This window comes from Ictalurus punctatus, chromosome 7, assembly GCF_001660625.3.
Source record: "Ictalurus punctatus breed USDA103 chromosome 7, Coco_2.0, whole genome shotgun sequence".
NCBI classification, from domain to species: Eukaryota; Metazoa; Chordata; class Actinopteri; order Siluriformes; family Ictaluridae; genus Ictalurus; species Ictalurus punctatus.
This window is the reverse complement of record NC_030422.2, coordinates 30,042,969-30,065,735: the sequence shown is the minus strand read 5'-3', so window position 1 is coordinate 30,065,735 and position 22,767 is coordinate 30,042,969. Positions and strand designations below refer to the sequence as shown.

General features: G+C 43.1%; 1 protein-coding gene across 2 annotated transcripts in view; it reads left to right on the top strand.

The window, feature by feature from the left end:
* The window catches only part of LOC108267844 (tensin-3), a 68,093-nt gene that overhangs the window by 22,108 nt on the left and 23,218 nt on the right, over positions 1-22,767 (top strand). The window contains exons 5-13 of one of the 2 annotated variants that reach the window (XM_017472297.3): positions 175-239; positions 2,549-2,632; positions 4,542-4,654; positions 7,022-7,082; positions 8,009-8,084; positions 8,632-8,758; positions 8,920-8,985; positions 11,448-11,549; positions 20,049-21,137. In XM_017472297.3, the coding sequence (XP_017327786.1) occupies positions 175-239; positions 2,549-2,632; positions 4,542-4,654; positions 7,022-7,082; positions 8,009-8,084; positions 8,632-8,758; positions 8,920-8,985; positions 11,448-11,549; positions 20,049-21,137 (1,783 nt within the window). The remainder of the gene's footprint in view (positions 1-174; positions 240-2,548; positions 2,633-4,541; positions 4,655-7,021; positions 7,083-8,008; positions 8,085-8,631; positions 8,759-8,919; positions 8,986-11,447; positions 11,550-20,048; positions 21,138-22,767) is intronic. The other variant, XM_017472298.3, reaches the window with a different exon arrangement.

Genomic DNA, 22,767 nt, shown 5'->3' with positions numbered 1-22,767 from the left:
ATGTATTGAATTTGTATTATTATTATTCCTTTTTTACTTTTTTAAAAATGACCTTTTTACTACCTTTTATTATCTTTATTTCTTTCTTTGCTGTTTCTGCTTCTTCTCCCCTTCTTCTTCTTCTTCTTATTATTCACACGTAAAGCTTGGTAATATTTATTTCCTGTGCTGCAGGGAGGTAAAGGCAGGATCGGAGTCATCATCTCTTCCTTTGTTCACTTCACGGACATCTCCGCCAGGTACCTGACGTCAGACTATTTCCCTTCTGCCGTAGCTGCAAAGTCAAATCTGTCCTTATTTCCAAATCTCATCAGCACTACATAACATTACCACATTGCTCTGTACTGTAGGTAGTTTTAACATAGTCTTAGATATAAGACATATTAGTCATACATATGTACAATTGAGTGCAAAAGTTTGTACACCCTCGCACTGACATGGTGAATCCAATAAGATGTTACGACGTGCATTTACAGATGTTCAGATGTTACAGATGTGCGTCTTACAGATGTTCATTATCATCATTAAATCAGAAATGGTCAAGAAAACAGGTCATGATACAGTATTAATAGTGAAATAACCAAATCGACATTTCCTCATGTAGCATAAAGAGTCGTCGATAGCTTCCTTTTTCTGCCCCGTTCAGGTATTTCATACATTTTCTGCCCCTAGCCCGTTCAGGTATTTCATGTGTTCCAGCTCAAACACACCTGCTGCAACTAATGAAGCCCTTGATTAGTTTATCATCAGGTGTGCTTGAGATGAGACAACACCTGTTTTGCATATTTGTGCTGTTGTGAGGGGGGTGAATAATTTTGAGACGGGAGAAGTCATTATAAGTTGCATTTTCAGTTGAATTTGGGGGAAACCACTTGCAGCATTCGTTGTGTCGAACTATTTCAATGGCTTTTGTTTGATTTGTTCATCGCAGACAGCTGAAAGTCTGTACATGCAATGGGCGTAGAATAATTTTGATTGCAACTCTATCTATCTATCTATATATCTATCTATCTATCTATCTATCTATCTATCTATCTATCTATCTATCTGTCTATCTATCTATCTATCTGTCTATCTATCTGTCTATCTATCTATCTCTCTATCTATCTATCTATCTGTCTATCTATCTATCTATCTATCTATCTATCTATCTATCTCTCTATCTATCTGTCTATCTATCTATCTATCTATCTATCTATCTATCTATCTATCTATCTATCTATCTCTCTATCTATCTGTCTATCTATCTATCTATCTATCTATCTATCTATCTATCTATCTATCTCTCTATCTCTCTGTCTATCTATCTATCTATCTATCTATCTGTCTATCGATCTATCTATCTATCTATCTATCTATCTGTCTATCTATCTATCTATCTATCTATCTATCTCTCTATCTGTCTATCTGTCTATCTATCTATCTATCTATCTCTCTATCTTTCTATCTATCTATCTGTCTATCTATCTATCTATCTCTCTATCTATCTGTCTATCGATCTATCTATCTATCTATCTATCTATCTGTCTATCTATCTATCTATCTATCTATCTATCTATCTATCTATCTATCTCTCTATCTCTCTGTCTATCTATCTATCTATCTATCTATCTGTCTATCGATCTATCTATCTATCTATCTATCTATCTGTCTATCTATCTATCTATCTATCTATCTATCTCTCTATCTGTCTATCTGTCTATCTATCTATCTATCTATCTCTCTATCTGTCTATCTATCTATCTGTCTATCTATCTATCTATCTCTCTATCTATCTGTCTATCGATCTATCTATCTATCTATCTATCTATCTCTCTATCTATCTATCTATCTATCTATCTATCTATCTATCTGTCTATCTATCTATCTATCTATCTATCTGTCTATCTCTCTATCCCATGACACACTGCTTTAGTGTCCGAGCTGTTTGACTGTTTAAATTCGTTAGACGTCTTCACGACGCTAATTCGTTTAATCTAACCAGAGAATGCGAGTGGGGGGTGTACACTTTTGAGCAAGCTAGCTCAGTAAGTTAGCTATTACTAGCTAGTACTTGTAAGAGCATTGTCATGGTTACAGTGTGTTTGCTGCATGAGCTTTTCTTGGCCGGCGCTGCTCACCTGCTCATTTGGTTTTAATGTTCATTATCATACGTATCTCTGCTGATCTGCTCCGTACACACACTCCTGCTGTGAAGTGGGCTGTGAGCCAGCCCTTCACCCTGCAGGAGGTTGTACAGTGTGTGTGTGTGTGTGTGTGTGTGTGTGTGTGTGTGTTTAGAGACACAGAGAGAGGCCTCTGTTGAATAGTTACCAATGTTGTTGGTTTAGAGGAGCCTGGACACACACACACACACACACACACACACACACACACACACACACACACACACACACACACACACACACACACACAGCACTCCCTTGCCCATGTTTACTTATCCAGGACACTTTGTTTCTCCATGATGAAACCTTGTAATAAATCTGCGAAATACAGCATGTGTTAATATGTTAATAATTATACCCATGGATCTCTGTGTGTGTTACAGCGCAGATCAGGCACTGGATCGCTTCGCCATGCGAAAGTTCTACGACGATAAAGTCTCTGCTGTGATGACACCGTCACAGAAAAGGTAAACAGATACAATTATTTTATTTTTTTTAATAACTCAAGTGCGCCATTCGTTATTAAAAAATCGAAACAATACGGCACAATCGTGACTCTGCACAGAGAAGGACGTCCACCAAAAATTCAGTGCCCTGGTAAAATGGGAACCAGTCTGAGAAGAACGTGTACATCTTAGCGTGACGCTCCCACCACCATGCTTCACTTCTCCCGTCTGTAACACTACAAAATGTGGAAAAATTTCAAGGGGGGTAAATATTTACGCAAGGCACTAGAGTTTTAATAACCTTTGGTTGAATTATGCATCGTAATGGATGGAGGACATCGCAGTCCTGCCATTCTTCATGACTGACGTCATTTTGTTATGTCACACCGAATGATATATCATGTAGAAATGTACAGGATTGTGTGTATATCACATAGAGCATTAATACAGTGTATCGGAAGGGCTGTGTTTCTTGCACGGGATAGAATCCCGATCCACGGAAGCCTTACCCAGGATAAAGCGCTTACTCGTGATTACTGAAGAGAACGTTGGTGGGGGAGGGGACGGGGGGACAGGACGATTTTGATTAACGCCGTTCTTTCTCATAATACCGATTCCACAAACTAATTCCGTTACAGAGACTCGGTCACTCATCCCCACAAACCTCTCTCGTTTACAACACAATGGCACACCTGGATCAAAGCAAACAACTAAACAAAATAGCAACACAAGCCAGGCTGGGCATTGAACCCGGGTCTTTTGTCTTCTTGTTTGGTGTTTGACTCGGTCTGGCGTCGCTGTTATCGTAACGCCCGGTTAAACGTGACGTACGAATCGTCTACATCATACTTAGAGTGATGCATCAAAGTGAAAGTTCAAGCGGTTCCCTAAAAGTGAAAAGGAAAGAAAGCGGCTCGTTGTCGTCTCTTCGGTGTTCTGAAATAACGCGCTGAAATAATCGCCGAGTCATTCACCCGCTAAAATGTATTACGGCGTTTCGACGCCGAAAAACATGGCGTGTACAGCGTGTGTAAGCTCTCTTCTCTGCTTTGATGATGAACATGATGATGATGATGATGTGACACACAGGAGCATGGGGGCCATTTTGGCAGCTGCTCTCTGTTTGCAAACTGAATTGATGACAATGATGTCCATTTTCCTAAATCATGTATCAATCATGATCTTCACCAAGGCAAGGTCAGAAAGTAAATCAACATGTTTCCGTGTCATTTTATATAAAATAAAATATATTCATGTTTTCCTGAGGTAAAGAAATATGTTATTGACGGAAAAAGTGCTGCTTGGCGCTTCTTCTTTGTCCTACGTATGCTTTAGTTTATATTACGCCGTGTGCCCTGTCTTGTACTTGCTTTGTTGTCCTAACGTGTGCACCTGTTCCGTGTTCACCCCTCAATTCCGTCGCCCATTTAAACCCCGCTGTTTCCGTCTGCCATTCCAAAGTATTTTCACACGTTTCACTCCCGAGCCTCGTTCCCTTGTCTTCTGCGTTTCCTGCCTTAGACTCGTGTCATTTTCCAACGTTTTTTCAATTACGCATGTTTTCCATTTGACCTATGTTGTGCACCACCGCTATGATTATGGTATTCACTTTAACGGGACGCACGCCACGCACCCGCGTTAGCGTCTCTTCAAACCGCAGATTTATAAACAAGCCTCAGGGTTTGGAAATATAAAAGGAGCTTAAGAGAATGAATCAGTTTGTTCTGGTGTTCTGTTATAAACCCCTGCGGCGTATTTCCCATCGTGGTCCTATGAAGACAACGTGATAAAACATACATGATTGATACAGCATGAATGTTTTGGGAATGTTTGACAGGAAGTGCGGGTATTACGTTCAGTAGATTAGAATCGAAACACTGTCTTGACGTTGTGACTGATGGTTTGGGTTTTTTTTTTTTTTTCCACCCAGATATGTATGGATCCTGAACAGTCTGCTCAGTGGCTCCATGAAGATGAACGCCTCACCTCTCTTCCTGCACTGTATCATCCTACATGGGATCCCCAACTTTGAAAACTCAGGGGGTTTGTATGAGTATTGACACTTCTGGAGTCGGAAATTCTGAAAATTTGGGTTTTCTGAGCGTTCTTAGATACTTAAGTGTACCACTTGAAACCTCTTGTTTCTCCAGGGGGACTCCCGCTTTCTCCCCCTTAGTGTACGAGGGACTAACCACTACGCTAAAAGATCTAAGTCTCCATTCTGCTGAAGAGTTTTGAGTCTGTCGTTTTTTTTTTTTATTGCTTTTTCAGATTTTCACGTTCCAACACCTGCTTCCAAAAATTTTTCCGCACCTGGAACGACACTGTTGTAGCCAAATAGTCCAGGCTCCAAACATTCCCATGCCTCTCTTCTCCAGTGGTCTACTTGATATATTTGGAATCATCTATGCGTCGTAAAAACGCTTATAAGTGAGGAATGAAATGCTTGAGCGTGTAACGCTGTATTTCCCCTATACGGTGACAGCACGTCTTAAAGCGTTTTATTCTTCTTCTAGCACAGGAATTTGGAACAATCGAAAGTTTAGAAAATAGAAAAGTGTAGGAATGATAGAAATCGAATCATGGAAAGTTAACACAGTCTGTGACGTTGCGAGGACGTGGAAACTCCTCTGTCCCGAAGATGTTGGAAAACATCCATGCTTGGTGCTTGGACCCCTAGAAGAAAATCACTGCTTTACCTCTAAATGGTCCAAAATGCTGACACTGGAGACTCCTTCCATAAATGTGTCCTTATAGAAAACTTCACGAGCACATTGGAACGTTTTTAATGCATGTACTGTATGTAATGCATGTAGCATTTGTTTTGCTATGTCAAGTCCCGGTTTCACTATCGGCGCAATCGGAACCAATCAGAATCAAGAAATTCATCCCGGACCAGGGTTTACTTTTTAATCCTCCTTCACATACAGTTTCAATCTAGAACAAAAGAGACTGATTTTTTTTCCACGGGACTAATCTGTTCCACCTCGTAGCACACCTGCCGCAGGTGACGTGAGTACACCGGGTCTTTCGATCACGTGTCGTAGGTGTGTTACGTGCTGGAGGAGAGGAGAACCGCTCAGCGCTGACTGGGCGTGTTTACAGACTGGCCCGGGGAACTCTTATTCAAAAGACTGACAGGCAAACAGAAAAGACTATCACCATTATTCATATAAACACAATCAGAGGTGTGTGTACATGCCGGATCGGACTCTCTCTCTCTCTCTCTCTCTCTCACACACACACACATATATATACACTCATATACACTGTGTAGCACTCACACAATGCACTAGAAGAGTGTAGAGGGCGAGAGTCACTATAAATCAGACTAACTGCAGTAATATGACACACACACACACACACACACACACACACATACACTATATCGCGATACATTTTTTTACTGTGTGATGCTGACAGAGTTAATGCTCATAGTCACAAAAGACAGCAGTTCAGATTTCCCACAATCCCACACACAGTTTTGACGTATGGCACGATCGAACTCGCCTTTATTTCTAAAATCTGCATTTTCCCTGGGGTTTTCTTTTCAAGTGTGTGTGTGTGTTTTTGTTTTATTTTACGTAATAAAAAGCGGAGACACTGAGAAACTCAAACGCGGACTCTACATCTAGCACGGTGTGCTGAGATCACACGCCTTATCTGTGTGACACGAGACAGTATTGTGTGAATAAGTCACTCCGGTACTGGGAAATTTTCACTGCTGTTTGTTTAGGAATATTCATGACTAGTGGGCAGTCTCGTGAAGAGAGTACGTTTTTCGAGGATAAATCACTTGTGTTTCATAATCACTTGTGTTTCATAGACGCTCGGGAATGAAAAAACTAAACTAAACAAACAAAAAAAACAACCAAAAGCGATAATAAAATAATAAAAACACTAAATATGACCACGTACAGTTTTACACTCGGGTCTCCTTTAGTGAACAGTGGACTAGTTCAACAAACAGACTTCATGTTAAAACCATAATGACCTTTCTTTTACGTTCACGCTATCCGTCGTGACCCAGATGCGGACGGGTTCCCGTCTGAGTCCGGTTCCTCTCGAGGTTTCTTCCTCGTATCATCTCAAGGAGTTTTTCCTCACCACCGTCTCCACCGTCTCGCCCGACAGTGATAAACTCACACGCTTAAAATCTCCATCCTGTGTTTATATGTTTCTGTAAAGCTGCTCTGAGACGACGTCCGTTGTTAAACGTGCTACACGGATCAAATCGAATGAATCTAATAAATGAATCATCATTTTTCATGTCTGTTTAAACCGAGTGTTTTGATTTCAGATTTAAGTGTATATTCTTCTCGTCCTGTGTAAATGAAAAATAGAAAAGATAATCTGCTCTTTGCCAGTACAATGTTTACATGATGTTGTGATTCTCTCCATGTTTTGCAGTGTGTCGTCCGTTCATAAAGGTGTATCAGGGCATGCAGGTCGTCTACGTCTCCGGAGTGTAGTGAGTTTCGCACCACTTTACATTTACATTTACCCGAAAGGGACCCTGAGCCATGCTGAGTAGGCACTCCTAAGCGTCGGTCGTTCGGGCTTTTACTTTACCCTTTGTCACTGTTACCACCTATAACAGCACGTCCCGGAGTGTTCTATTTCTCTTATACGACGGCAATTGCACGTTTTTCTTCATTAATGAACGACGCGTCTGTTTTGTTCTGTTTGTCGGATGTCTGTGAAACAAGCGAGCTCCTGTTATGACTTACATTATAGCGTCTGCACCCGTCGTTCCCTTACCAGCCTCGCTTTAGTCTCTCTCTCTCTCTCTCTCGAAATAAATAAGACACCCACACACCTTGCCTTTTACTGTTACGTCAACTCCTCCGTCCTGAAGATGTCCGAAAACGTAAACTTACAGCTTTACCTCTGACTGTTACAAATTGCCGACGCTGGAGACTCCTTCCCTAAAGCTTAAATAGACCTTTATGTCCATCGAGTGAACGTCACCATATCGACGATTTAACATTAAAAAAATATACCCATTTATATACCCGAGGCTTTGTGTATGCTGTTACTACAGTGCTCGGACCCCTCAGATAAAACCTACAAGTGACTGTAACAAAGCGCTGACACTGGAGACTCCTTCCATAAGTGCTCTAGAATAATACTTACAGGAATAATCACCACGTCAACGATTATACGCCTATGCCCGGCAAGTCTGTGTGTTCCTATAGAAGTTGTTACTATGGAAACGATAATGTATTAGTTGTGTGTGGTGTAGCAGTTAATAATGCACTGGCTAGACTGCTAGGAAGTAGGAAGTAGACCAAAAAGCTTTCAATGGCCGTTCCTATTGTTTTATTGTATATTTTTGTTGCCTGAATAGCTGCAATGTGTGTGTGTGTGTGTGTGTGTGTGCGTGTGTGTTTATAGTCACATCGGACCAGGCCACAGACACAAGGTGTGCATAGCCCTGGAGCCGGCGCAGCTACTGAAAGGAGATATAATGGTATAACGATTAACTGACTTCACTAAAGATTAACGCGGGTCAATAAAAGCACACCGACGCCGGAGTCGTTTCTCCAGCGTGACGGCGGAGTGTGTGGCTTTATACATTAACCCTGACATTTACAGGAAGGAGTTTAGTTAAAACCAGGAGGATCGAGGAGATCAGGAATAAAATCTGGAGAAAGGGAACGCCGGAACGCTACAAATCAAAGTCAGTCGGTAGAACAGATGCGGTAGAGTGTGTGTAATAAAGAATACTAAAGAAATGGCGAGAGAAGAAATAGAAGATCGAAAGATAGGCCTGAATGCCCTTAAAATAAAGAAATAAATACATAAACACGCATTATGCAGGATCTAATAATATATAAATATCTCACTGTAAGGATTATACAGATGAATATGCGTACGTATATATATTTAATAAATGAGTCAGTTAGCTTGTTTTGATCCAGACACAGTGAAGTCCATGTCTTCCAATAAACATAGTCAACAGTAATGTGAATGATTGGACGTCCATGTGGTGTGTGTGTGTGTGTGTGTGTGTGTAGGTGAAGTGTTTCCATAAAAGCAGTCCGTCTCAGCGGGATCTGGTCTTCAGACTGCAGTTCCACACCGGAGCCGTGCAGGGATACAGCTTGATGTTCGAGAAGGAGGACATGGAGCAAGCCAACAAAGGTTTATACACACACTGTCTCTCTCTCTCTCGCTCGCTCTCTCACACACGTAAGATTGTGTGTGTGTGTGTGTACTAAGAGAAGTGTGTGTGATGGGTTGTAATTCAGTCACAGTTTCCCAGCTCACGCAGATGGACTGAAACTCTGCTGTGTGGATTTCAGATCCCAGATTTCCGGATTACGGCAAAGTGGAGCTGGTGTTCTCTGAGGGCCCTGAGAGGAGCCAAGGTATAATTCAGCTTTCTTCTCTTCCCACACCGCGCACACACACACACACACACACACACACACACACACACACGTCTCCTGCTGTTAGCCGGGGCACGGCCTGCTTAGCTCTTCTGCTGCCCTGTCAGCACACTCTTCACACATTTCCCCTCTGAGAGCGACTCCCAGCAGGAGGGAGGAAGAGAGTGTGTGTGTTCAAGCGAGAGACATTCCACATCCTCACTCCAGCAGCCAGCAGCAGACATCGTGTGTGTGTGTGTGTGTGTGTGAGAATAGCATTGCATAATGGTCTATTTATAATGGAGGCAACGTATATATATTTACACCGCAGCGCTGTTGAATTCTCGAATCTGATTGGTCAGAAGGTGTCGGTTAATGTTCTATAACAGCAGCTCTGGCCATAGTGCAGCTGTTTACACGGATGCGCTCGTTCTAATACGTTATCGTTTCTATAGTAACGCGTATTCTCTTGCACAGCGGACGCAAAAAATAATCCCATCAATAAACAGATTAAAAATGCGTTGTTACTTAACAACAGAAGGCATATGATCTCTGCAGTGGTGTGGGTTTTTTAAAACGCATGACTGTTGCTACGGTTACGCCTGTCGTCTACACTACTCCGGCGTTTTCTACCCTCGGAAACGCAGAAGACCCCGTTTTAGTTTGAACACTTTGGGCTCGCGTTTCAGTGTAAACAGACCGAAACGAAGACTTTTGAAAATGAAGGCGTGGCTTCGCCCACATTCGCTCCCTGATTGGGTCTTCTGGATCACCGCGTATCATTCCCTGGATCGTCAAGCCACGTCCTACCGTATGACCGTTACGCTACCTCGATCGTATACACAACAACACAGAGGCTGAACCGCAAGCTTTGCTGGATTTGTTGTCATTCTCAGCAGCCGTTGTGCAGTTCAACTCTGTGTTTTATAATCCTGCAGCTGCCCACATGCGCAAGACGCGAGCTACCATTAGAGCGTTCGCCAACAAATCTCATTTCGAGCGGCGTAAGCCCTACACGGAATGTCGGTTTGGACTAGCAACCGACTTCCTGTTTGCACTCGTATGTGCATGCCCAATGTGCACGGACGGTCACGTGACACGCGTATTCGGTCGTGTAGTGTGGACGGAGATCGTTTCTGAAACGCAGAGGAACCGCACTAGTGTAAACAGGGCCTATGTGTAGAGTATTGTAACTGGTGAGCAGGGCGATTGGGAAAGGGGAGGGGTCTGAGCCTCTGAACAATAACGCTTGTACAGAGATGAAAACAGACAGCACTATCAACTATTGATCGTGAAACATTGATTACAACTGCCAGAATAAAATGATAACATTCGAGGCTAGGTAAGAAAAAAAAGAAATACCGACGAAACACTGCAAATTCTTTAATCCCTGAGAGTCTACTTTCACACGAGGCGTAACCGCTACTGTGGAGCGTGACATCACGAATAAAGTCGATGCTCAACACGGACACAACCAGTTTTGAAAATCCCATTTTCTGGCCTCTGGCGAAAAGAGTTCGACATTTACGGAAGGAGTCTCCAGTGTCCGCGCTTTATGATAGATCGATAGTTAGATGTTTTCCACCGTGGGAAAGTTTTCAGGACAGAAGACTTCACGCTTTCTGGCTTCTCCGTATCATGACAAGCCTCTGTCTTATTCACTTCAGAAGAAAGACTCGTGAGGGAACGACTGTTAGTAAATGCAACTATGAACAGATTATATATATATATATATATATATGACATGACATGTCATGACATCACCCTAATGTTGCATGTATCTTCCGAATCGTCTCCTGAACATTCGATTGGGTGCGACTCCAGGCTTGGTGCTTGGACCCCTGTTGAAATTCGCAGCTTTATTGTTAAAAAGTGCTGACACTGGAGACTCCTTCCATTCATCTTAAATAATCTTCTCTTTCCAGAAAACTTCACCTTATTAACAACTAAAGGCATTTCGAGCACCCTGTGTAAGTTGTCACTACGGACCCGATTGTATAGGAGTCGGGGATACAACAGCTCTGTGGTATAAATTCAAATAAGTTTGGTTTCTCGGGAACTGGAAACTGGTGTTCTGCATGTTTGTGCTACACTGTAAGTAGTTTTCTAATGCTGACCTGATAACATGGCCGCCAGCAGCCAATAGGGTTTCAGCAACCATTTGGCAAGGTGAGGATATTTGCGATAGGGCAGTAAAAGCCTATTGGCTAATGGCGATGGCGGCCATGTTATCAAGTCAGATCAGAAGGTCGTGAGTTGTAACCCCAGCATTACCAACTTGCCACTGTTGGGCCCTTGAGCAAGGCCCTTAACCAAACGCCGTACGGCCATCTGCCAAACGCCGTAAATGTAAACGCGATAGTGAAGTGCTTGGACCCCACGGATTACTGCTTGATGCGATGGTATACACCTGGGTATACACATGGTTAACCCTACACCCTCTTCTTGTCTGTGTGTGGCAGGAGCTGATCTCTGGCAGAACGGTGCCGCTGTGTCGGTGGACTACAGCTCTACAGACTCGCTCACCAGATGGGACTCGTACCAGGACATGTGCAATGGGGAAGGTAACCTTGAAAACTAAACAGACACGAAGTCAAAAATGACTTGCTTTGAATCTAGTGCCGTGTTAATACCAAACTGCTACGGAGGCAACCATGTGTCTTGCGTAATCTTGCATCAAGCTTCCTAACTTCCTAAAGCTTGGCATGGCACGACGTCATTTCCGAATGACGTGTTTATGCTGACGTGGCTTGTATAAACGTGAAGGTTTTTGGGATGGGGGTGTGTGATGATCGATAGAACAGCAGCTCCGAGGCTCTCTGATGAATCTTACATGTTTCACCGAGGGACATCCTGCTGCTGACGTTAGCACAAACATTCTGCACACGTACACGGCTCCGAGCAACAAGGTACCCCCCCGTGAGTCGTTTGATAAATCCGGTTCCACTCCGCTGTGTAATGCGTCTCATTAAGGAGACTTCCCAGAATGCTCGTTAGATGGAGATGATGAGAGATAGTGACTCAGGGATGTGAGATGGAGAAGTAATCATGAACTTTGCCTTCTTTTGTTTGGGAAAAAATCTTCACTTGAGATCAGTTAGGCAGGAAATTATGCAGCTTGCTGGCATCCCATCCACAGTGTAGTCCCACCTCCTGCACAGAGTTCTCAGCACACACTCCAGATCCGCCATCACCCTGACCAGGATATGACCACTGAAGATGATGATGATAATGATGATGATGATGATGATGAATAATGATGAAGGTGATGATGAAGGTGATGATGGTGATGATGATGATGAATAATGATGAAGGTGATGATGAAGGTGATGATGGTGATGATGAAGGTGATGATGATGGTGATGATGGTGATGATGATGATGGTGATGATGGTGATGATGATGGTGATGATGGTGATGATGGTGATGATGATGATGATGATGATGGTGATGATGATGATGGTGATGATGGTGATGATGATGATGATGATGACGGTGGTGAAGGTGATGATGATGATGGTGATGGTGATGGTGATGATGGTGATGATGGTGATGGTGATGATGATGATGATGATGATGATGATGATGGTGATGATGATGATGGTGATGATGATGGTGATGATGATGATGATGATGATGACGGTGGTGATGGTGATGAATGATGATGATGGTGAAGGTGATGATGATGAAGGTGGTGACGAATGATGATGATGATGACGGTGGTGAAGGTGATGATGATGATGATGATGAAGGTGATGATGATGAAGGTGATGATGATGATGATGATGATGATGAAGGTGATGATGATGATGATGAACGTGGTGACGAATGATGATGATGACGGTGGTGATGGTGATGAATGATGATGATGATGATGATGATGATGATGAAGGTGATGATGATGATGATGAACGTGGTGACGAATGATGATGATGACGGTGGTGATGGTGATGAATGATGATGATGATGATGATGATGATGATGAAGGTGATGATGATGATGATGAAGGTGGTGACGAATGATGATGATGATGACGGTGGTGATGAATGATGATGATGGTGATTATGAATGATGAAGATGATGATGATGATGATGATGATGATGATGACGGTGGTGATGGTGATGAATGATGAAGATGATGATGATGATGATGATGAAGGTGATGAAGTAGCCTGAGGTTAGAACCCAGTGTTCATAACTCATAAATATCAGTTTATGAAAGAAGAGAGCAGATGCATTTTCTTTCTTTCTTTCTATTGCTGTTCTTTCATTTATTCCCTTGTTCCCTTATGTCCTTTCTTCATCCCTTCCTTCCTTTCCTGCTTTATTTGTTTCTATTGCTCTTTCTTTCTTTCTTTCTTTCTTTCTATTGTTAGTCTTTCATTCCGTCATCCTTCTATCTGTCCTTCCTTCTTTCCTCCCTTCCTTCCTTCCTTTCCTGCTTTATTTGTTTCTATTGCTCTTTCTTTCTTTCTTTCTTTCTTTCTTTCTCTCTATTGTTAGTCTTTCATTCCGTCATCCTTCTATCTGTCCTTCCTTCTTTCCTCCCTTCCTTCCTTAATTTCCTGCTTTGTTTGTTTCTATTGCTGTTCTTTCTATCTTTCTTTCTTTTCTCTATTCTTTTCTATAGTCTTTTTTATTCTCCTTCTATATTTTACTTCTTCTTTCTTTCCTCCTTTTTTCCTTGCTTCTTTCAGTAGAACTATGAGGTTTCGGAGAAGGAGAGATAGTGGACATGTTTCTAAAGAACACCGTAGCGTGTACTGAGTCTGGAAACATAATAAACCGCAGCAGGACAGTGTGGCACGGGGGAAAATCCACACACACTGTTGCTTAGAAATGCTGTTTTCTTGTTGTAACAACAGTCTCTCTCTCTCTCTCTCTCTCTCTCTCTCTCTCTCTCGCCTTCTCTCTCTCATATTCTTTCAGCCAGTGCATGTTTGTATGGTACTAAACACACAGGCTGTAACCAGACATGCCCCCAGCCACACACTGAACACACACACACTCACACACACACTCTACACACGCACTCTCACACACTGAACACACACACACACACTCTCCACACTCTCCCTGCCACAGCGGTCCCGAGCCTCACACTCAGGGGTATTTTTCTCCTGCCATGCCCACTGTGGCGAACCTCACCAGTCTGCCCCGGAATTCACAGGCCGCCCAAAATAGACAAACACACGGAGCTGTGTCCAGATCGCGGGGTCCCGGAGCGTCCGCGGCACGACACTGAACGCCAGGCGTCGTAAAGCAGGGCGGCTCCCTTAATAAAACCCCGGCGCATAACGGATCAAAATAAATAAATAAAGAAAGAAAATCTCCGAGAGAAGGCAGAGTGGGGCCACGTGGTGGGGCGCTTGTGAGGAAGACGCATTCCTGTGGAGAACTTCACACTCACATGTGCACACGACCATGGAGAAGAAGCCCCAGAGGAATTCAGCATCTCTGTACGAGCAGCTCCGAACTTCTCCATAACTCCACTTCCTCCTCAGCTACTGCCACCGACTACAGAACTCACGCCACGGCGCCGTGCAGCTCTGCCTTCTGATTGGTCAGGGGCTGTGCATTCGTTTTCTATAACAGCAGCTCTGACTGCAGAGCCGCACATCACAGCTTTCTATCCATACTACTGCTCTACTACACCTTACCGTTTCCATAGTAACCGCTGACAACAAGGTTTCTCTCCAAAATATCTTTCTTTCTTTCCTTCCGTCTTTCTTTTTCTTGCTTTCCTTCTTTCGTTCTTTCTTTCTTTCATTCTTTCCTTCTTTCTTTTTCTTTCTTTCCTTCTTTCTTTCTTCTTTCCCTCTTTCTTTCTTTCTTTCTTTCTATTGCTGCTCATTCCTTCTGTTCGTCTTTCCTTCCTTCCTTGTTTCTATTGCTGTTCTTTCTTTCCTTCTTTCTTTTTCTTTCTTCCTTCTTTCTTTCTTTCTTTCTTTTTCTTTCTTCCTTATTTCTTTTTCTTTCTTCCTTATTTCTTTCTTTCTTTCTTTTTCTTTCTTCCTTATTTCTTTTTCTTTCTTCCTTATTTCTTTCTTTCTTTCCTTCTTTCTTTTTATTTTTTCCCTCTTTCTTTCTTTCTTTCTTTCCTTCTTTCTTTTTCTTTCTTCCTTATTTCTTTTTCTTTCTTCCTTATTTCTTTCTTTCTTTCCTTCTTTCTTTTTATTTTTTCCCTCTTTCTTTCTTCTTTCTTTCTTTCTTTCCTTCTTTCTTTTTCTTTCCTTCTTTCTTTCTTTCTTTCTTTCTTTCTTTCTTTCTTCCTTCCTTCTTTCTTTCTTTCTTTTTCTTTCTTCCTTCTTTCTTTCCTTCTTTCTTCCTTCTTTCTTTTTCTTTCTTCCTTCTTTCTTTCCTTCTTTCTTTCTTTCTTTCTTTCTTATTCATTCTTCCTTCTTTCTTTTTCTTTCTTTCCTTCTTTCTTTTTCTTTCTTTCCTTCTTTCTTTTTATTTTTTCCTTCTTTCTTTCTTCTTTCCCTCTTTCTTTCTTCCTTCCTTGTTTCTATTGCTGTTCTTTCTTTCCTTCTTTCTTTTTCTTTCTTCCTAAAAGAAAGAAAAAAAAAAAAAAAAAAAAAAAGTAAAATTTGAAATTCAATTCTTTCTTCCTTCTTTCTTTTTTCTTTCTTTCTTTCCTTCCTTCGTTCTATCTTTCCTCCTTTCCTTCCTTCCTTCATTCTTTTTTCTTTCTTTCCTTCCTTCCTTCTTTCTTTTGTTCCTTCTCTTTCTTGTTTTTTCCTGCCTCCTCTTTCTTTCTTTCCATGTGTATTTGGAATAACAGATCAGTATCTTGACAACATTTGGAGAGAAGTCTCCAGCGTCCGCAGTCACGCTGGACTCAGTGAAAGTCTTCCCCGCGGTGCTGGTGCCGGAGGAGGAAACCGGGTCTCCGGGTCATCCCGTTTATCCTGATGAAGTGTTTGAGAGGGAAGGCAGTGACTCGGTGAGCGGCTCCCTTTATCCCGAGCGCCGGAGCCGTGTGAGTGCTGAGAGACGTCGTGTCGGATTAGGAGCGGACTCCGTGTGCTCCAGACTCACATGTCTCTGTGTGACTGATCTAACTGTATACGAGTATGTGCAGTATAACTGGTCTAACGGGAAGAGGTGCTGCGGTGTCAGTGCTGATGCTGGGAGCAGACATGTTGATCGGATGTCACTTGCTGAACTCAGTTGAGAAGGACGTCCCGGATTCCGGAGAAGGATTTCCGAGTTGACGGGATGTTTTCTTTGGTTTTTCCAAGTCGGAGGTCAGAGTTATGACCTGTAGTCGAGTGCAGCGTAAACACACATGACTGCAAAGTTCACATGCATCTTTACTGTTCGAAAAGCATCTGAGACGGTGATTTTGGCTCGGTGCACATCTGGTTCCATAACTGTGTGTGTGTGTGTGTGTGTGTGTGTGTGTGTGTGTGTTGACAGCAGCAGGCGTGTAATTTGGTAACACTGCAGAGAGCAGCTCGAGTTTCATATAAAAGCAGCTGAAGTAGGGGCTCTGCAGCTCTGATTAAAAAGCTCCTGTCAGGTGTTTAGCTGCACAAAGGAATGTTTGTTTTTTTTCTTTTTCCAGATGGACGGATTCTATCACTCTCTTCTCTTCACTCCATCCACACTCCATCTGTTTTCAATATCTCTAGTTCTGCTCGCACAAATCAGTGCATTCTTCTCTGAATGAAAGCATTTTCCCTCTTTCCATTCACTCATTCGTCTATTTTTTATTCATCCGTTTCTTTCTTTCCTTCTTTCTTTCTTTTCTTTTTCTCTTGTTTGCTGTTTGTTCCTTCCGTCCTTCCTTCCTTTTTTTGTTCACTTTCTTTCTTTCTCTTCAATTTTCTGTTTCTTTCTTACATTTGTTGCCTTTTCCCCTTCCTACCTTCTTTTTTCTTTTGTTTATTCTTTCTTTCTTTCTTTCTTTCTTTCCCGCTCTCTCCACATCAACCCTTCCCTCTGCTCCTTTTACCTTTTCACCTTTTTCTTTGAACTGATTTGATTGAGCTCTATCAGTTCCCGCCCCCTTCTCCTAATCCCCGCCCCCATGTTTACATTCCTCTTCATTATTTGGCAAACCCACCGGGCCCCCTCGTCCTTGTGTGGAGTCCAAGCGCGAGCTTGCGCACACACACACACACACACACACACTCTCACTCATACACTCACTCACACACTCACTCACACACTCACACACTCACTCACTCACTCACTCACTCACTCATACACTCACTCACACACACTCACTCATACACTCACTCACACACACTCACTCACTCATACACTCACTCACACACACTCACTCACTCATACACTCACTCACACACACTCACTCACTCTCTCATACACTCACTCACCCATACACTCACCCATACACTCACTCATACACTCACTCACACACTCACTCACTCATACACTCACTCACACACTCACTCACTCATACACTCACACACACACTCACTCACTCACTCACTCACTCATACACTCACTCACACACTCACTCACTCATACACTCACACACACACTCACTCACTCACTCACTCTCTCACACACTCACTCACTCATACACTCACTCACACACTCACTCACTCATACACTCACTCACTCACACACACTCACTCACACACACTCACTCACTCACTCATACACTCACTCACTCATACACTCACTCACACACACTCACTCACTCACTCATACACTCACTCACACACACTCACTCACTCATACACTCACTCACTCTCTCATACACTCACTCACACATACACTCACTCACTCACACACACTCACTCACTCATAAACTCACTCACTCACTCATACACTCACTCACTCACTCACTCATACACTCACTCACTCACACACACTCACTCACTCATAAACTCACTCACTCACTCATACACTCACTCACTCACTCACTCATACACTCACTCACTCACACACACTCACTCACTCTCTCATACACTCACTCACTCACTCACTCATACACTCACTCACACACACTCACTCACTCTCTCATACACTCACTCACTCACTCACTCATACACTCACTCACTCACACACACTCACTCACTCATACACTCACTCACTCACACACACTCACTCACTCTCTCATACACTCACTCACTCACTCACTCATACACTCACTCACACACACTCACTCACTCTCTCATACACTCACTCACTCACTCACTCATACACTCACTCACTCACACACACTCACTCACTCATACACTCACTCACTCACACACACTCACTCACTCATACACTCACTCACTCACACACACTCACTCACTCATACACTCACTCACTCATACACTCACTCACTCACTCACTCACACACACTCACGCACACTCACTCATACACTCACACTCACACACTCACTCACTCACTCACACACTCACTCACTCACACACTCCCTCACTCACACACTCACTCACATTCACTCACTCACATTCACTCACACACTCACTCACACACTCACTCACTCCCAAGGCACTGAAAACTCTGAGTACACTGTGTGCTTAATGTACTGTGTAGAAAGACTTTGGAGGAAGGTTAAGTGAGTCTCTCATGAAAGTAGGAGGAGGTAAGAAATGTGGGATCTTTCCCCTCCCTGAGAGGGGTGAGGAATGTGGGAGGGGGTAGGTGAGAGAGAGAGAGCGAGAGAGAGAGAGCGAGAGAGGGGTAGAACAGGGGCAAGGAGCAGAAAGACTAAGACGTGCTGCAGGAATGTAACCGCGGTGGCGGAGTATTTCTGACTGCTTTGGACAAACCTGGACTCGTGCAAGTACGTATGCCTGCCTATGTGTGTGTGTGTGTGTGTGTGTGAACAGGCAGCCTTTATCATGCAGGTCTGGTATTCAGAGCTCCTCACACCTTCTTTGGACACACAGGTACTCATCAGTGCTTGTGTCTGGGTCCCCAACTGCACCATCTACAGCGTCTTCCATTAGAACCCTGTTTTAGCGTGACCTTGATGCTGTTTTCTGTGGTTTTTGTAACTCAAAAGGCCTGAGGAGTAGGTGGTGAATCACATGATTGTGTGAAATGCTTGGCTCAGCTGTGGACTTTGATTAACTAGCTACTTAGTACTGAAGCCCGAGAGCCGTCTGAGACTGAGAGGAGTCTTTAAACGAATACAGCAGCTCTGCAGTTTAAAGACTGACGTTATCGGATGTCTTTTTTTAAAATTATTTTTTAAACTATCGTTTGTTACAGTCTGACGTTACGTATTTGTGAAGATAAAATCGCTTGAGATGTGCTGCGTCTGTCGCCGTCACCTTGTAGGATTAGCCGGAGCGCAGAGTAATAAGAATCAGGATTGTAGTGTATATAACATTGAATTGCTTTAGAGGTGATTTAAATCTTATAAATTTCTATCAACCGTCTGAAATGAAGGGTCTGTGAGTGTGGACGCTGTACATGGTACAAGGTACAGGTCATATCCAAGTTGTTTGATGTAACATTTTAACAAAGGAATTTTTTTCGTGTGTGCAAAACTACATGACGAGGAAAGCAAGAACCTTTGTGTGAAACTGTACGTCCATGGCAACAACCCTGTTGTTATTTCTTTTATTAACACCCGTTTTTGTTATTGTTTATTCTTTTATTTCGGACGTTAACATCCACGAGATCTCGCAAACGACGAATTTTATCACACAAGGAAGTCCTAATTAAGATTTTCAATTCGATTTTAATCCGTTTTTAATAAGAGTCTGAGTCTCGAATGTGAACAAAGAAAGACCTTAACAGGAATATGTGACAACTGATTCCAGCTCAGTTTTGGTCTGGCCACCATTACGTGAGATATGAAAAACAAACCCGGTAGGACATTTCGAAGTCTCAGAATCGACATGTAATCTAAGCGAAGTTAGGGTCCAGGCATGAACTCGAAGTTTATTACTGCACTGTATATCGTTATCCGTTGATGCCTGAGAATGTTTAATATTTGTAAGGAACAAGGCCGGTTCTGTCACTTTGCACTGTGGTGTGGCTAGAACGTTTCCTCTATTTGTCTGTCTCTAAGTGTGTTTAAACCAGCTGACCTCTTGAAGCGCTACATCTCTTCTCTCCCCCAGCTCCTCCTTTGCAGCCCCCGATCGCAACCCTGGACAAATTCTCACCTAAACGAAGCCAGGGCAGCACAGTCATCCTTAGCAGATCCAACCGCACCACGTCCGTCACTTCCAGCCCCGAGCATAGTGATCACGCTCTTTCAGCCAGCAGTGACTCTGGTCTCTCGAGTGCTTCCCTTTGGACTGAGCGCTGCCCTGTGTCTGGTGGAAAGTCTGCTGGTCCCAGTGAACAGGAGAAGGCAGATCTGAATCGCCTGCTCACTGGATTTGGGCTCGATGAGCCTCGGACAGATGACGGAATGGAGCTGACCTCCGCCTCTCGGGGAGTACTTCATCACCCGGTGCAGGTCCATATAAACGGCAACTCCAGGCCGAAAGAGCGAGAAACCGACATCCTGGATGACGAGGTCCTGATGTCGGGCCACGACCTGCGCAGCGTGGACAGTCTGGGGACTCTCTCATCATCATACCACAAGAGCAGTCAAAACTCTCTGCTCTCTGATGGCTTCTGCAGCCCTGGCGTGATTGAGGACGTCCCACATCATGGCACAGCGGCCATGGAAGAATTTGAGCGAGCATACGCTGAGACTCGGAGAAACTGCCTCGCCAAGAGAACCGTCTCTGTTCCTGTCACCACCACTTCCAGTACAGCTTCCAGGGGGCAGCAATTCCAGCAAGGAAACTACTCCACTCAGACCTGGGTCCGCCAGCAGCAAATGGTAGTGGCCCCGCACTACTCCTACCTGCCCGAGGAAAGTGGAGTGGAGGAGAACTTCCACGGGGACAAGCAAGAGATTTCACCCAAAGTGATCCTTAGTGATCAAAACCATGCTGCTCTGAACCCAAAGGTATCTCCAAGCCAGGAGAGCGAGAAAAATCACGACGAGGAGTTTAACTCCCTCACAGTGGACATTGACAACTCCATCGACCAGCTTAACCAGCTGATCCTGGACTTGGACCCTACATTTGTGCCCATCCCAACACGGACCAATTCAGTTAAAAGAAATGGAGGGTCTACGGCTATGACTACTACGTGTAACAGCAAGGGCTTGACGCTCAGACTCAATGAGAACAACAGGAATCAGCAGACAGGTAAGATGAAGAAAAGATTTGAAATGCTTTAAGATCTGATAGTGGCTTCTTGATTGGAGTCAGTCACTGAAATGTGAAGTTGAATAGTCCCAACATTTTAATACAACCTAAGAGTCAAAATCCAGTGTAGCAAATCCTTGCACTCTTTCTGGTGGTGGTGCTACAACCTACGACTCAAAATCCAATTTAACCACATCTGGTAAACGGTTCTGTACTCTTTCTGGTGGTGGGTTTGGTGGTGGTGCAACAACCTACGAATCAAAAACCAACCTGACAACATCTGGTTAACATTTCTGTACTTTCTCTGGTGGCGAGTTTGTTGTTTTTGAACATTTTGAAGCAACGAGCTTGATGGAGGAAAGACCTCAGAATAAGTTTGGGAGGGTATCAACATTTATATCATATTAATGAAAGATACTGTATGGCGGTTTTCTAAATCTGGGTGGGGATATGTCAAGGAAGGTAGGAAGTATGGAAGGAAGAAAGGATAGGAGAGACTATAGTGGTCTTTGCTGGCTTCTGTTCACACTTGAGCCCTCCTGATAACGCAGTGAGAATTGCTCTTGGTAATATCCTTGGTCCTATGCTTGTATTCGCACTTGAGCAATAAGGTCCGCGTTTACGGGAGCTTAAATAAAAAGCGACTGTGGAAATGGACGATCTTTGGTTAATTCCCCATTGATCCATCAAGCAGCTATGTCATACCAGTCCACTGTACACATTTCCATCCAATGTTAATACTGCACATTTCACTAACATTCAAAATGTTTTGCTGTTATAATATCATCTACCTGTTGCAGAAAAGCGGGAAGTCCTGCCAAAAAGCAAGACAGAACACGGAATAAAGGCATTTATTAATGTGTATAGGGACCGTTTTGGCACTTTCCACGCTTAACACCATTGTGCTACGTCTGACAAACAACATAGTTAAAGGAATTCCAAGCGGTTTTCACACAAATGGGGAAATCAGAGCTCCTGGCAGAACCTTAGATATGTCACAAGGTTGAACTGTTTGGACTTGCCTTTACTCAGGTATCTCCTTCTCGGAGATCTCAAACATATTCACTCTTATCAGCTCCGCTTTAGGACAATCTTTAAGCCCTCACGAATGGACATAATCCTTATTTTCTAAGATCCTTATTTAGTCTTATTTACATTCAAGTATTTTTATGACAGAAGTCAAAAGAAAAACCCAACGTATTTCAGAAATTTGGTTCTGGTAGTGAAGGAGCGCCAGGTATCTGTATGAAACCGCAGTAGATGATGATTATTTCCTTTAAAAGGCACAGAAACATTAGAAGCATAATCCAGGAACTTTGTAGCTTAGATGGAATTTAGCGCAACGGGTCACATTTGTTCCCTTGAGGGTGTGAGGAGGGATTTGACGGCAGGGCTGACAAGATGTCCTAGGAATTCTTTTGAAGTGAAATGACATTTCTACTGTACAAGCAAGACATGAAGACAAAAAAAAGGAGAGGACAAAAAAGAAAGATGAAAAGAGTGGAGAAAATAGCGGGATCTTAAGGCTGGGGTTTTGTGATATTGATCAAAGGCCAAACATGACTTGTGTATTAGCACACTATACTCGTCGATTGATTATCAGCTCGCATTATCTTGGCATGTTTACAAA